At 47.8% G+C, this 15,000-nt stretch overlaps 3 protein-coding genes across 3 annotated transcripts in view; 2 read left to right on the top strand and 1 right to left on the bottom strand.

Annotated features, from left to right (window-relative positions):
• slc36a1 (solute carrier family 36 member 1) overlaps positions 1-868 on the bottom strand; it is a 10,820-nt gene extending 9,952 nt beyond the window's left edge. Inside the window, exon 1 of the mRNA XM_076139814.1 lies at positions 735-868. The gene's annotated coding sequence lies outside the window, so the exon portion shown is untranslated. The remainder of the gene's footprint in view (positions 1-734) is intronic.
• Positions 869-1,874: 1,006 nt separating this feature from the next.
• Positions 1,875-4,875, top strand: atox1 (antioxidant 1 copper chaperone). Its single transcript, XM_076139819.1, has 4 exons — positions 1,875-2,021; positions 2,617-2,695; positions 3,545-3,697; positions 4,158-4,875. The coding sequence occupies exons 1-3, from the start codon at positions 2,016-2,018 to the stop codon at positions 3,667-3,669; spliced, it is 210 nt and encodes a 69-aa protein (XP_075995934.1). The 5' UTR covers positions 1,875-2,015; the 3' UTR covers positions 3,670-3,697; positions 4,158-4,875.
• Positions 4,876-12,554: 7,679 nt separating this feature from the next.
• The window catches only part of sparc (secreted protein, acidic, cysteine-rich (osteonectin)), a 12,351-nt gene continuing 9,905 nt past the window's right edge, over positions 12,555-15,000 (top strand). The window contains exon 1 of the mRNA XM_076139816.1: positions 12,555-12,708. The gene's annotated coding sequence lies outside the window, so the exon portion shown is untranslated. The remainder of the gene's footprint in view (positions 12,709-15,000) is intronic.

Raw genomic sequence — 15,000 nt, 5'->3', positions numbered from 1 at the left:
AAGCAGAAGTTCTTATAGTTCAGCTTCATACAGCAGAGCGACCTCTGACCTGTGAGGCTTCATACAGCAGAGTGCCCTCTGACCTGTGAGGCTTTATATCCTCCATGTTGATTTGATGACACAGCAAGAGCATGTGGAGGTCAGAGGTCACCAGAGTTACTGATACACTAAGTACACATATGATTCAATTACTGAGTGTTTGTCTGTCTGCAGTTAGACTGGAATACCAATAATCACCAATAATCACCAATATGAAGTCACTTCCACATTGTCCTGACATTTTATTACAGACTTTAACTGCGACACACACACACACACAGTTACGGGTTAATCATCTTCACTTTAACACAAGCACGCGCGCGCGCGCGTTAATCCATGGTTTCACACTCATCTGTTCTATCTGATCTCGGATCTAATCGGAACAACCCGGTCCACTCAGACCGACACTAGCTGGAGGCCACAGTTAGCACCGTAGCTAAGACCCAAACTGACCTGGGTTCGTTAGCAAGGTGACAACGGGAGATATCCCGGTGTAATAACCCGGGGTAATAACGGCGTATTAGCGCGCTAACACTCCGTACACACGTACGCACACACGGAGGCACGTCCGGGTCTGACGAGAGTCCGGGTCTGACGAGAGTCCGGGTCTGAGCTAACGTAGCTCGACTCGTTGGATGCCTTTGTGCCCGTAAACAACAAACAAACGCAGTGGCCGAGCATCGAGCAGCGCCTACCTCGGTCCTCCCGGTGCTCCCGGTCCGCCCTGCGGCTCTGTGCGGTTGTGTCGCGGTTGTGTGGAGCTCGATACGGCGTCAATCCGCCACAGATTGAGCGCAGCAGCGACGCGACACCGGAGGCACGTGACGTGATCCCACCCGAGTTCCGACAACAATGCCGTGATTGGCCAGCTGCTGTGACTCCGTGACGCTTTTGGACTCAGAAACAAACACATTCACACATTTACAGACGTAAAGAGAGTAACCCGCAATTTGTACATATTGTCTTCATAGATGTTTTGTCAAATTAACGCGAGACCTCGGCTTTGGTCTGGCGAGGGAACATTCAGTTTCCATGGAGACGTATGTCTTAAATGATATCCGGGCCTCCGAGGGGTAAAAGATACATTGCGCTCCGGAATAAAGTCGTAATATTTAGAGAGTTTAGTGATATCTTGGGTTGCGATGATGTGAAGATGAAGGAAGGAGGGATCTCCGCTGACATTGTCTTTGCTTGTACAATAGGGTTTTATTATACAAAGTACTGCATCATAACAAGCACCATGGAACGCTTGTGAGAGACTCTGCAGCCGGAATGAGTCGCTTTAGAACCACTTACTTTCTGACATATTTATACAGTTGATTCTCACTCAGAAAAGACCTGTTCAGTGGGTTTTGACAAAACGCCTGAGACCAATGTAAACACCACGTGGCCATCCTGAGGGAGCAACAGTTCATTTTGTAATGGCCTTTATTTGGCATGTAAACTTTTATCTTTACTCTTAACATGAATATATGTATTTAGACTGTTAACTATATTTGAGCAGTTTAAGCCGAAGCCCCAAACCGTTGACCTTCTATGTTATTTACATCACTTGTCCGGTTTAGACTGGCCTAAGGTACACTTCTCCTTTGTCCATTGTCAGCTATACGGCCTTCCCTAGTAGAATGAATATACGTTCTTATTGAGATGCTAGATCACAGCAAAATACACCACAAGAGAAAGTCGCAATGTGACTCGAGTTAAACTGTAATATTTTGAGGTCATTAAACATTAAAGTTCTTTTTGATTCAGAAGTATTTCGAGACTTTCTGCTGTAAATTTCTTCCACTCGACGCTTTGTGCACTAGGTGGCGGTAAAGCGCACATCCTGCTGCTGACCAACTTCTGAAACCAAGGTGAAGAAGAAGAAGGATCTCCAAACTCTGCGTGCTGACGAACTTTTAGCATCTGTAACATCTGCGAGGAGACCCCCAACATCTGTCCCGACAGTCCAGCTGTGCCGCGCCACGTCCGTCATGATCGTGAGTTCTTTGAGCTGTGATCGATCGATTAGACCGGCAGCGTCACACACGCTTAGCTTGAGCTTGCGCTATGTGCTAACAGTGTTAGCTCTCCGCTGCGCTCAGTCAAACCACATTTTGTGGTTTTTATTGATAAATATGCAAATATCGAATATTTTGTCTGATGACACAAGAGGACAGACTTGATTTTGCTCTTACGAAACCATCACTAGTGTTCGATAACGAGCAGTGAGATCAATAATAGATCACAATAGATGAATAATAGATGAATAATAATAACATGGGTGTGTATTCCGGTCAGTCAGAACAGTACCATCATTCAGACACACATTAGTTTAAAGTCCCAGCTGTTTAAACGGAGCTCGATTATAAGTTCATTATTGCTAACAGCTGTGAACTTTGACTTAGATCCTGAATGTGAAAGTTCTGAGCCGACCCGGTGTGTATCTGGGATGCAGGAACAGGGCTCAGGGTCAGAGGGTCAGAGGCTGAGGGTCTGAGGGTAAGAGGGTCTAGTTGTCTGTGGTTGCTATGGGGACATGTTGGTACAGACTGACATCTCAATGGACCTGATGTGACCTGATGTGTTGAACAGAAGCACGAGTTTGAGGTTGCCATGACGTGTGAGGGATGTTCAGGTGCCGTCTCCAGAGTCCTCAACAAGCTGGGAGCAGGTGAGACACGCAGAGCAAACACGGGACAGGACTGTTACATGACCCGGCATTATCAGGTCCAAAGTTTATTATTCAAATTCACACACTCACACACACACACACACACTTGGGGGTGGAGGTGCCGGTGCTTTACAGTCCTCAGGGCTTTGTCAGCACCGAGCCGCATGACTTTCTGTTTTGCGTGTGTTGGTTTGCTGAGTCATCAGGCGAGTCACCTGATGACGAGGCTGCAGGGGAACAGAGCTCATAACCTTCTGTGGCACAATGGGATCAGATCTGCTGACCCACTTGAGGAGGTGGTCCATGACCTGAACCCGGTCTTGGTCGTGGACCCGGTCTACATCCTGGACCTGGTCTTGGACCTGGACCTGGTCTAGGTCACATTGGGATGGATCTTCTAGCAGCGTTACTGCAATGTGACACAACAGAGCCACTAGAGTGCAGTAGAGCAGCAGTAGAGAAGCAGCTCCTGGGCCCTGCTGGAGGTCTGAGGAACTTCATCCTCTCACAGATCACAACATGTGATGGTTGATTATTAATGAGACAAAACATCACAAACACAAACAAGAAATCTGCACTTTATCAGGGTGGGAATCTGCACACACGCACGCACGCACGCACGCACGCACGCACGCACGCACGCACGCACGCACGCACGCACGCACGCACGCACGCACGCACGCACACACACACACACACACACACACACACACACTCTCTCTCTCTCTCTCTCTCTCTCTCTCTCTCTCTCTCTCTCTCTCTCTCTCTCTCTCTCTCATTCTCTCTCTCTCTCTCTCTCTCTCTCTCTCTCTCTCTCTCTCTGAGTCAAACTGTTCTCTGTGCTCTCAGATGTGAAGTATGAGATCGACCTGCCCAGGAGACTCGTGTGGATCGAGTCTGACAAGGACCTGGAGTTTCTCACAGAGACGCTGAAGAAGTGTGGCAAGGAGGTGAAGTACAACGGCACCAAGTGAAGAGGAGAGCCCGGCTCACGGGGAACAGGTGAGACAGGGAACAGGTGACATGGGGAACAGGTGACATGGGGAACAGGTGAGACAGGGAACAGGTGAGACAGGGAACAGGAGACAGGGGGAACAGGAGACATGGGGAACAGGAGGTGGGGCTGCTGGGTGAACGCTGCAGCGTCTTTTAGGTTTATTGTTTCATGAAGCCAGCACAGTGAAGACGCTCTACTTCTCTACCAGCCTGATAAGGTTCCAGAACAATAAATACCACAAAAGCTGTAAACCTGGAAATTCAGGGATCCTGTTCTCCAGACCTGGGAAAATGTAGAAAGACTAGAAAAGTCTCATTTATCAACACAAACATGTAAACACCACATTCAAGTTTAGCCTGAATCACAGAGTAAGTGTGTGTGTGTGTGTGTGTGTGTGTGTGTGTGTGTGTGTGTGTGTGTGTGTGTGTGTGTGTGTGTGTGTGTGTGTGTGTGTGCGGCCTGCAGGTATTGGATTCTGCTGAAGTGAAGTGACCTAACAGATGAAGATGGAGCAAAGAGACCCCCCCCCCCCCCCCACCTCCCCCTTTTTCTAGCCTCTGATTGATCTGGAGGTATTGATCGTTGTGCTGACACCTTCTAATCTAATGTGGATCAGGTTTTCATATTAATTTGCCTTCAGCATAATAAGATATTATAATAATAATCATTGTGTTAGCTTGATTCTTCATGTTATAATAATAGTTTATTCTAAAGTCTGTAGCTGTTGGATCTCAGATGTTTAGGTTCTTAAGTGCTCCTCACACTTCTGTAGGGTTTTCATGTATTTTGAACATTGCAATGCTTTAATTAGCAAACAACACATGAGCTCATTCCCTAACTCATGAAGTCATGACGTCATCATCCCTGTGGGCGTGTCAGGTCCAATCAGGATGAACCTTCAGACACGCAGCAGGATACTAAAGCTACTGACTGAAGATCACTCAGTTTGATCATGAAGTGTTGACAAGCGGAGCCAGAACCTGGAGGTGACGTTGCTATGATACCTCTCAGGCCCCTCCCCCTCCAGCTAACGTAACCAGTCCAGAGAGACCTGGCAGCGACTCGCCCAAGTCATCGTCACAATGTGTTTATGCCTTTACATGCTAACCATCGAGTCATCAATACCTTTATAAATGTCCCCATCTGATCTGTGTCTGAAATAAAGATCCTCTGCCTCATCATGTGACCTCGCAGCGTCTAAGTCCCTGAGAGAGACGACTCCTCTGAGAGTCTAGGAGGGACAAGAACGTTTGGGTGTGGCCTTTTATACCAAACACCAATCAAGCAGAGAATAGCTGAAGTGGGAATTGTGGGCGTGTGTTATTCTGCACCTTGTTTCCATAGTTACCAAACAGCACCAGGTCCAGAGCCAGGAGTGAGCTTGGTGGGCTTAGCTCCTCCTTCACCCCTCATGAAGGCATTTGTCCATCACCTGATGGTGGCGCTATAAGAGAAGATGAACCTGCAGCAGTATGGGCACAGAGCAGTGTGCAGGCTATGTAATGGCTTGATGCTTCTGCCACAGGGGGGCGCTGTATCCCTGTCATGACAACAGGCCCGTTAAAGCTGTCTACTGTTTACACCTAAAAGTCATGAATCAAATCCATAAAGATGCTCTGCAGCTCTGCTCACACTTTCTGCTTTCCTCTAAATCACAAACAGCACACAGACTTCTATTAGACACAACATTCAACATTTAAATCATTAAAAAGGCCACAAGTCAGGAGGAGCCAGAGGACAAGGAGTGAGAGGAGGAGGAGGACAGGGACCGGACCAGGAAGGACAATTGACCGTCTGCTTGGCAGGGAGCTGCTACAGGGTGGCATCTATCATCTGTACATTCACACATGAGCAGAGGTAAGTTAGCTGCTATCTCACTGAACTGCTGCTGTATGTTTCCTGTATGTATCATATGTATCCTGTAGTATCCTGTAGTCTCCTGTAGTATCTAGTATCCTGTAGTATCCTGTAGTCTCCTGTAGTATCTAGTATCCTGTAGTCTCCTGTAGTCTCCTGTAGTATCTAGTATCCTGTAGTATCTAGTCTCCTGTAGTATCTAGTCTCCTGTAGTATCCTGTAGTATCTAGTCTCCTGTAGTATCCTGTAGTATCTAGTCTCCTGTAGTATCCTGTAGTATCTAGTCTCCTGTAGTCTCCTATAGTATCCTGTAGTATCCTGTAGTATCTAGTCTCCTGTAGTATCCTGTCGTATCCTGTAGTATCTAGTCTCCTGTAGTATCCTGTAGTATCTAGTCTCCTGTAGTATCCTGTAGTCTCCTGTAGTATCTAGTCTCCTGTAGTCTCCTATAGTATCCTGTAGTATCCTGTAGTATCTAGTCTCCTGCAGTATCCTGTAGTATCCTGTAGTATCTAGTATCCTGTAGTCTCCTGTAGTATCTAGTATCCTGTAGTATCCTGTAGTATCTAGTATCCTGTAGTATCCTGTAGTATCCTGTAGTATCTAGTATCCTGTAGTCTCCTGTAGTATCTAGTATCCTGTAGTATCCTGTAGTATCTAGTCTCCTGTAGTATCCTGTAGTATCTAGTCTCCTGTAGTATCCTGTAGTATCCTGTAGTATCTAGTCTCCTGTAGTCTCCTGTAGTATCTAGTCTCCTGTAGTATCCTGTAGTATCCTGTAGTATCCTGTAGTATCCTGTAGTATCCTGTAGGATCTAGTATCCCTGCAGGCCCACACATCAGGGAGCCCATCGTACTCATTGATCATGTTGAAGTTGTTTTTCTCGTGCAGACCTGACAGTGATAGTAATCAATATCGCAATTATCTGATAATGATTTAATTTAATTTCTCTCTCCTCAGATGATGTAGATGATGAAGATACATGAGACCAACATGTGACATCTTATGAAGTCAGAGGACTGTTGGACTTGTTGGAGGTATGAACATCTTAAAGTGGCCTCTGCTTCGTCGTTACTCCAGATGAGTGAAAGTGATGCCTGTCAGGCTGCGATCATCGAGACGTCCATGTCTGCTGGCTCCACTTGACCGCAGTGGCCTCGCTCCCCCAGCACGGCGCACAGCAGCGAGGCGTAGAAGACGCTGGAGCAGCAGATGAAGAAGGTCCAGCCCAGGTGCTTCATCAGATCTGAGTCCTGCTGCTCCATGGACACCAGGAAGGAAAGCTCAGAGCCCCGACACACAGGGCCACTGAGGAGGAGACAGAGGGGTCAGAGAGAGGTGTGTGTCTGTGTTTGTGTGTGCTTACACCAGACAGGATGTTGAGGAGCAGGGCAGCGATGGCCTTCCTCCCTCGGGTCAGAGCAGGTCTGATGGTGAGCAGTGCCACCAGAGAGAGCGGTGGTTGATCATTTACTGCGGTGAGTGCCAGCTGGGGCAGCCGTGGTGCATGCTGGGAACTTACCCAGCCGGGCGGGGAATGCGGTGCAGCTGGAGGAGGCCTGGGAGACACTGCAGAGGGCAAACAGACCCTCGCCGGCCCCTTGGACCCCAACCAGCCACTGCGGGGAACAGAGGCTCATTGTGTACAACACACACACTCCAGAGATAACAGGGTGGTCACCACGGTCACCGGGTTCCTCATCACACACACACACACACACACACACACACACACACACACACACACACACACACACACACACACACAGCAGTAAAGCTTGCCGGCCAGCAGGTTTGCTGCTCCAGGAGGTCTGCAGGTCCTGAACATGTTCCACTGGAAGTCGAGTTCTTATGGAAGTCAGAGGTAAACCTAGAAGCTGAAATCTAGTGTTTGTGTTACTCCTGAACTTTCTGTCCTCACACAGCCTAGAGGGACAAAATGGTTCTGTTGTGACACTTTTGACTTTAGTTGACATTAGATGAGGTCATCTAGCAACTCAGAGCTCAGACCACCTAACTGCTGTCATCTTTATATTGACTCTGTTTCTATATAGCATTAACACCCACACTGTCCTCAGCTGACCAGCAACAGGTATGTGTGTGTGTGTGTGTGTGTGTGTGTGGGGAGGGGGGTGGCGGTCAGGCCGTCAGTTCCTGTCTGCTTGGCCAACACAAACAGACTGTCAGCAGGAGGTCACAGCCTGCGGCCTGGCATCTCCCTGTGTATGCGTGTGTGTGTGTGTGTGTGTGTGTGTGTGTGTGTGTGTGTGTGTGTGTGTGTGTGTGTGTGTGTGTGTGTGTGTGTGTGTGTGTGTGTGTGTGTGTGTGTGAGAGAGAAGATCATTCAGTTTTTAAGAAATTTTTTTCAAAATGATGTAATTTTTAAGTTCTCATGGACCATGTAGATGTTCTTCTTCTCTTCAGGTCTGTAGGTCTAGTGTTAGAGCCTCTAAAGCTCCGCTACATGACGAGAGAAGCTTAGATAGATTCTAATATGTTGACCTCAGACCTTTGACCCTGAACCCTCTTTATGTTGTCATGGATCTCTAGCACGGACATCCTCCCTATGTTTAAGAGTAGAACTTTCCTTGTTGATAAAGCTTATTTATAGTTTGGGCCTGCCAGGCTTGCCTTGTCTGTGCCTGCTGGGCCTCCATCATGGTTGGACTCTTAACTTAGTTAGACTCTTAACTTAGTTAGACTGCCACAACTAAACTGCTGGTGCCGGCCCTGCTGGGACAAATCATCTGCTAACACACACAAGCGAGCAAGCGTCAGAAAGGAGCAGCATTGTGTGTGTGTGTGTGTGTGTGTGTGTGTGTGTGTGTGTGTGTGTGTGTGTGTGTGTGTGTGTGTGTGTGTGTGTGTGTGTGTGTGTGTGTGTGTGTGTGTGTGTGTGTGATGTTCCAGATGTCTGCAGCCTCCAACAACACCAACACAGAGTCCATGTGGAATCTGTTGCCTCCTGCTTCAGCGGCCTTGTTTGGGTGCAGACGCCCGTTGGTTTTGTTTGCATTCCGCAGCAGAAAGACTTCCTGACGCTGGATCAGATCAGATCAGTTTTGAACCTGGATTCAGTGAAGTTAAGAAGAACCCTCACCGCTCCCCTGCTCTCCTGTCTGCAAAGAGATGGATATCAGGTCCACACACACACACACACACACACACACACACACACACACACACACACACACACGCACACACACACACACACATCCACACACACACACACACACACACACACACATACACACGCACACATACACATGCACACACACACATGCACACACACATACATACTCACACACACACACACACACACATACACACGCACACACACACATACACCGACCACACACACATACAAACATACACAGACACACACACACATGCATGCACACACACACACGCATGCTGGAGCTGAAGCTGGAGCTGGAGCTGGAGCTGAAGATGGAGCTGGAGCTGGAGCTGGAGCTGGAGCTGAAGATGGAGCTGGAGCTGGAGCTGGAGCTGGAGCTGAAGATGGAGCTGGAGCTGGAGCTGGAGCTGGAGCTGAAGATGGAGCTGGAGCTGGAGCTGGAGCTGGAGCTGGAGCTGGAGCTGAAGATGGAGCTGGAGCTGGAGCTGGAGCTGGAGCTGGAGCTGGAGCTGGAGCTGGAGCTGGAGCTGGAGCTGAAGATGGATTTGTTCCCAGATCCCCAAGAGGAGATCCGACAGCAAGTTCAGTTATCGAAGTTCAAAGTGCAATTTCATTGCACTTTTTCAAGTTTGGAGGGCATTAATTCAATGATCAATCAATCAATCAAATGCAACAAAGCTGTCCTTTACTGAAGCTGCAAAAGGCCAAATACTTAAAGATGAATGAGTGTAATTACTGCTAATGTCAGCGTGGGCCTGAGGCGTGTTTATGGCCATGACGGCTCTGAGCTGGATTCATGAGGTTTCCCTCCTCTGGACTCTAAAGAAGCCTCTTCTCTCATCATCATCAGTCTGTGTGCAGATGAAGGAGCTGTGAGGCCTGAGGGAGTTTGTTGTTGCTGTTGAACTCAGTGGAACCTGTCTGCACCTGCAGTGATGAGGACAGACAGGTCAATCCCTCCTCCAAGTAACACAACATCAAGCTACAGACACACAAAGATATATGTTAACATGTAGGAAGGTTCTGGGTCATAAAGCTGCATTGTTAGTGTGAATGTGTGTGTGACTGTGTGTGAATGTGAGTGTGAGTGTGTGTTGAGGTTTGGTTTCCACGTCCCACGTTTGTGCTACTGCTTCCTTAACCAAACATCATGCAGCTTCCCTGTAAACAAACAGGACTTTTTAACCCTCTGCAGTCTGAATTCAGTTTGGCTGAGAATCCTCAACAACAGCTCCTCAGACCCCCACACACTTGGACCCGGCTTGTGTTCCTCCTGTGTGTGGCTGTAATTACAGGGTGAAACCTTCAGGCGGGGCGGTGTGAGTCTCGGCGTCTCGCTCTGCCGTGTGGAGATCAGCTCTTCCATAAAGTAGCAACAGTGCGTCAATGTGCACAGGACAGGAAACCATGACATCATCATCTCTGCGTCATTTACTCTAAGTACAGAGGAAACTTTACAACTCTGATTCTCTACTTTGTACCCTTAGTGTGTGTACTTGTACCCTTAGTGTGTGTACTTGTGCCCTTAGTGTGTACTTGTGCCCTTAGTGTGTGTAATTGTACCCTTATCATATCTGCTATCTTCTTGCAGGTATTCTTAGATGTTAATCTCTAAATCTCCTAGTCTCTCTGTCTCTCTCTCTCTCTCTCTCTCTCCCTCTCTCTCTCCCTCTCCCTCTCCCTCTCCCTCTCTCTCTCTCTCTCTCTCTCTCTCTCTCTCTCTCTCTCTCTCTCTCTCTCTCTCTCTCTCTCTCCACATCATTAAGATCTGAAGAGGTGCAGACGGATAATTTAGACTGAACTCTTAACTTAATTACGACTATGCACTTCATCATCATCATCATCAGATACTGTTACTGTGCCACGTACACGCAGAGGGGAGGGGGGGGGGGGGAGAGAGAGAGAGGGAGGGAGAGGGAGGAAAAGGAAAAAAGAAAAGGAGAAGAAAAGAAGACACCTCCTCCTCCTCCTCTTCTCTCCCCATCCTGATCTGTGGCGTCTGGACAGAATGGAAACGCCACGTTGCACCGTCTCCCCCCTCCTCCCTCCTCCCTCCTCCCTCCTCCCTCCCTTCGTCTGTTTTCCCATCCAGCTGTTCCTCACAGCAGCTCTGTCCTCCTCTGTGGGAACAGACAGGAACAATCAACCCTCAGTTGTTCCAGACGGCGTACAGAGCGATGAATGAACGTAGCGACTGCTTCTGCCTGACGCTGCAGCAGGTGTTTGAAACCACGAGGTCCAGCTGTGATGAAGTCAACGTTCCACAGGCTGAGAAGCGTCCAGAGAGTCTGAGTGTAATCTGATGCTCCACCATCACAGGCTGATTGATCATGAGTGTTCTATGTTCTCTGTACAGAACAGAACGTTCAGTCTGCTTCCCCTCACTTTAACCTCATCCAGACTGAGATGAAACTATCTGACCTGATCTAAACCCAGACTGTCCACTGAGCGGCGCTGTAGCACTGCACATGTGACACATACAAGGGGGGGTAGTTACTGTCCTCACTCAGACTAAACCCCTTCTTACTGGCATGAGAGCCAGCGCCCCATGGTGGAGGAGCTCTGTAGAGCCTTCAGCAGAGCATCCAGCTCCTCTCACCCAGAGATAGAGCTCCACAGAGAGGCAGAGCAGTAACCAGAGCTGCAGGTCTGCTCTCCTCTGGTCCAGGCAGAGCTGCAACCAGAGCTGTAGCTCTGTTCTCCTCTGGTCCAGGCTGCTAGAAACCAGTAGAACCTCCCCAGTAAAGGTCAAAGGTCACATGGACACAAACACTAAACACCTCAAGGAAACTTCCTGTAAGCACATCTGAGCTGAAGTTAGACTCTAATACATGTTTGGAGAAATCAAGAAGAACTGAACCATCTGACTGAGTGACTGAACCATCTGACTGAGGGACTGAACCATCTGACTGAGGGACTGAACCATCTGACTGAGGGACTGAACCATCTGACTGAGGGACTGAACCATCTGACTGAGGGACTGAACCATCTGACTGAGGGACTGAACCATCTGACTGAGGGACTGAACCATCTGACTGAGGGACTGAACCATGGGACTGAACCATCTGACTGAGGGACTGAACCATCTGACTGAGGGACTGAACCATCTGACTGAGGGACTGAACCATGGGACTGAACCATCTGACTGAGGGACTGAACCATCTGACTGAGGGACTGAACCATCTGACTGAGGGACTGAACCATCTGAGGGACTGAACCATCTTACTGAGGGACTGAACCCTCTGAGGGACTGAACCATCTGAGGGACTGAACCATCTGAGGGACTGAACCATCTGAGGGACTGAACCATCTGAGGGACTGAACCATCTGACTGAGTGACTGAACCATCTGACTGAGGGACTGAACCATCTGACTGAGGGACTAAACCATCTGACTGAGGGACTGAACCATCTTACTGAGGGACTAAACCATCTGACTGAGGGACTGAACCATCTTACTGAGGGACTGAACCATCTGACTGAGTGACTGAACCATCTGACTGAGGGACTGAACCATCTGACTGAGGGACTAAACCATCTGACTGAGGGACTGAACCATCTGACTGAGGGACTAAACCATCTGACTGAGGGACTGAACCATCTTACTGAGGGACTGAAGACTGTCAGAAGCTCAGTAGAACAAGAACTATGCAGTTAAAGTTGCTCATTTGGCTCTAATGTGGATAAAGCAAAAATTTAAATCATCATCATTTTATCTTAAAGTTTGATCTTCATCACTGTTTTGCTGGTTTTGCAGAGTCACTTGCAGACTTCGTTCCTCCTAAAGGCCAAATGTGGAACAGGAAGCCTGTGGAAGTTTTCTTGGTGGGAGCACAGAGTGAACATTAAGCCCCGCCCACCAGGAAGAGGAGGGGTTGGGGTAGATGGGAGTGGGGGTCTGCGTCCTCAGTGGGACGTCCCACTGCAGATGTCTGGTGTGTGAAGCGGAGTGTGTGTTAGATCTTCTCGGGCTGCACACAGCTGACTTCTCTCTGGGTTTCCTGCGCTGCATTACTGAAGGTAAGAACTCCTCTTCATCTCCTTTGTCTTCATCATGTGATCTGCTCGGAGAATCAACACCACACACACATAAACACACTTTATTCATGCCTGTGAGACGCTGATCTGTGGAAAAGCAAAGTTAGTGAGACACCAAATGTTCATAATAAGAGTTAAACTTTCCTTTCTCTCTTTAAATTTACTTTGGAAATATATTCAACTCAAATCAAAGCTGATTTCCTGAGTGCAGCTTTCTTCTGTTTCCTGTTTTGATCTTGATTATTTGGCTTCAGTGACAAGAGGACGAGTTCTGTTCTGTTGGGACACCAGAGTTCTGCTTTGCCTTTCAGATTTGCTTGATAGATGAAAGATAAATGAATTCAAAGCTGCTTTGCTGAGATTCCTGAGCAGCTTGACTCATGTGACTCAGCTTTGAGAAACATGTAGCCGAGGTGAAACCTTCCCAGGCTCTGAAGTCTGTGGGATTCCTGCTCACAAGAACTCACAGAAAGCATGCAGCTGTTGTTTCTGTTTGGCCTCAATGAGGCCAGAGGCCAGAGGCCAGAGACCAGAGACCAGAGACCAGAGACCAGAGCATGAAGCCCAGCGTCTCTGTGTCTCGTTGGTCCTCCTGCTCGTCTCACAGGTCAGGTCCTGGCTGATGGGCAGGTATTGTGCCACATCGGCAACAGGAGGAGGAGGAAGAGTGGGAGGAAGGGGGACTGTGGGTTTAGGTTTGGGGGAGGGGTTGAGGACACACACACACACACACACACACACACACACACACATCGTCGTGCCCTTTAATTCTGTAAGTTTTCTGATTTTACTGCCATTGATTTGCTGCTTCGATTGAATTTAGATTCACAAACTGCTGCTGAGTAAAAGAATGAATCCTGCAGGAAAAATGCTCCATTTCAAGTTAAAGTGATTTGACTTCACCAAAGTATACAAACTTTACTATTAAGGCAGAAGTAATCAGGTAACCACAGTAACAGGACTGACAGTGGAAGAAGAGAAGAAAGGAGGAAAGAAAGAAGGCAAGGATGCGAGGGAGGAAAGATAGAAAGAGAGAAGGAGAGAAAGAGAGAGAGAGAGACAGAGAGAGACAGAGAGAGAGAGAGAAATGAAGAAGAGAGGAAGAAAAGAGAGACAAAGACTGAAAAAGAGAAAGAAAGACAAACTGATGTCATGTTGAAGGTAAAATGTCAATCAACAGAGGAACGAAATGAGCAACATAAACACAGGAAAACAAGCAGTATGAGACTACAGTACACAGTGCTATGAGACTACAGTACTACAGTACTATGAGACTACAGTACACAGTACTATGAGACTACAGTACAGAGTACTATGAGACTACAGTACACAGTACTATGAGACTACAGTACACAGTGCTATGAGACTACAGTACTACAGTACTATGAGACTACAGTACACAGTACCATGAGACTACAGTACTACAGTACTATAAGACTACAGTTCTACAGTACTATGAGACTACAGTACACAGTACTATGAGACTACAGTACTACAGTACTATGAGACTACAGTACACAGTACTATGAGACTAAAGTACTACAGTACTATGAGACTACAGTACTACAGTACTATGAGACTACAGTACACAGTACTATGAGACTACAGTACTATGAGACTACAGTACTCCAGTACTATGAGACTACAGTACTACAGTACTATGAGACTACAGTACACAGTACTATGAGACTACAGTACTACAGTACTATGAGACTACAGTACTATGAGACTACAGTACACAGTACTATGAGACTAAAGGACTACAGTACTATGATACTAAAGTACTACAGTACTATGAGACTACAGTACTACAGTACTATGAGACTAAAGTACTACAGTACAATTAGACTACAGTACTACAGTACTCTAGTAAATGTGCTTGTACTAAATATCAGTGAGAGCAAAAGAAGGAGAAAGGGAGGAGGGAGGGAGGGAGGGAGGGAGAGAGGGAGACTCCGCCCACTCTCCCATTACTCCCAACTAAAGGAATGCAGGTTGCCATGGTAATCGCTAACCAGCTGTTTGACCGCTTTGTTAGCGAGTACAGACGCCTTCAAGACTGAAGCTTGTCAGAGAGAGAGAGAGAGAGAGGGGGGGAGAGAGGGAGAGAGAGGGAGAGGGGAGAGAGAGAGAGAGAGGGGTGGGGGAGGGAGAGAGACAGTCACAGATCAAAGAGGGCGAGTGACACCGTCTCAGTTTACACACCTCTACCTTCCTCCTCTCCTCTCCTCTCCTCTCCTCTCCCCCCTCTCTCCTGTCTGCTCCCTCCTTTCT

This window comes from Genypterus blacodes, unplaced genomic scaffold, assembly GCF_046128005.1.
Source record: "Genypterus blacodes isolate CSIRO-AG114 ecotype Tasmania unplaced genomic scaffold, CSIRO-AGI_Gbla_v1 ptg000458l_1, whole genome shotgun sequence".
NCBI lineage: Eukaryota > Metazoa > Chordata > Actinopteri > Ophidiiformes > Ophidiidae > Genypterus > Genypterus blacodes.
This window is presented reverse-complemented; position numbering and strand designations above follow the sequence as displayed.

What these genes read in the sequence shown, in the direction of transcription:
- atox1 (XM_076139819.1), top strand. An exon ending in CCTCAACAAGCTGGGAGCAG is followed by an intron (nt 2,696 to 3,544) that starts GTGAGACACGCA and finishes CTGTGCTCTCAG; the next exon opens with ATGTGAAGTATGAGATCGAC.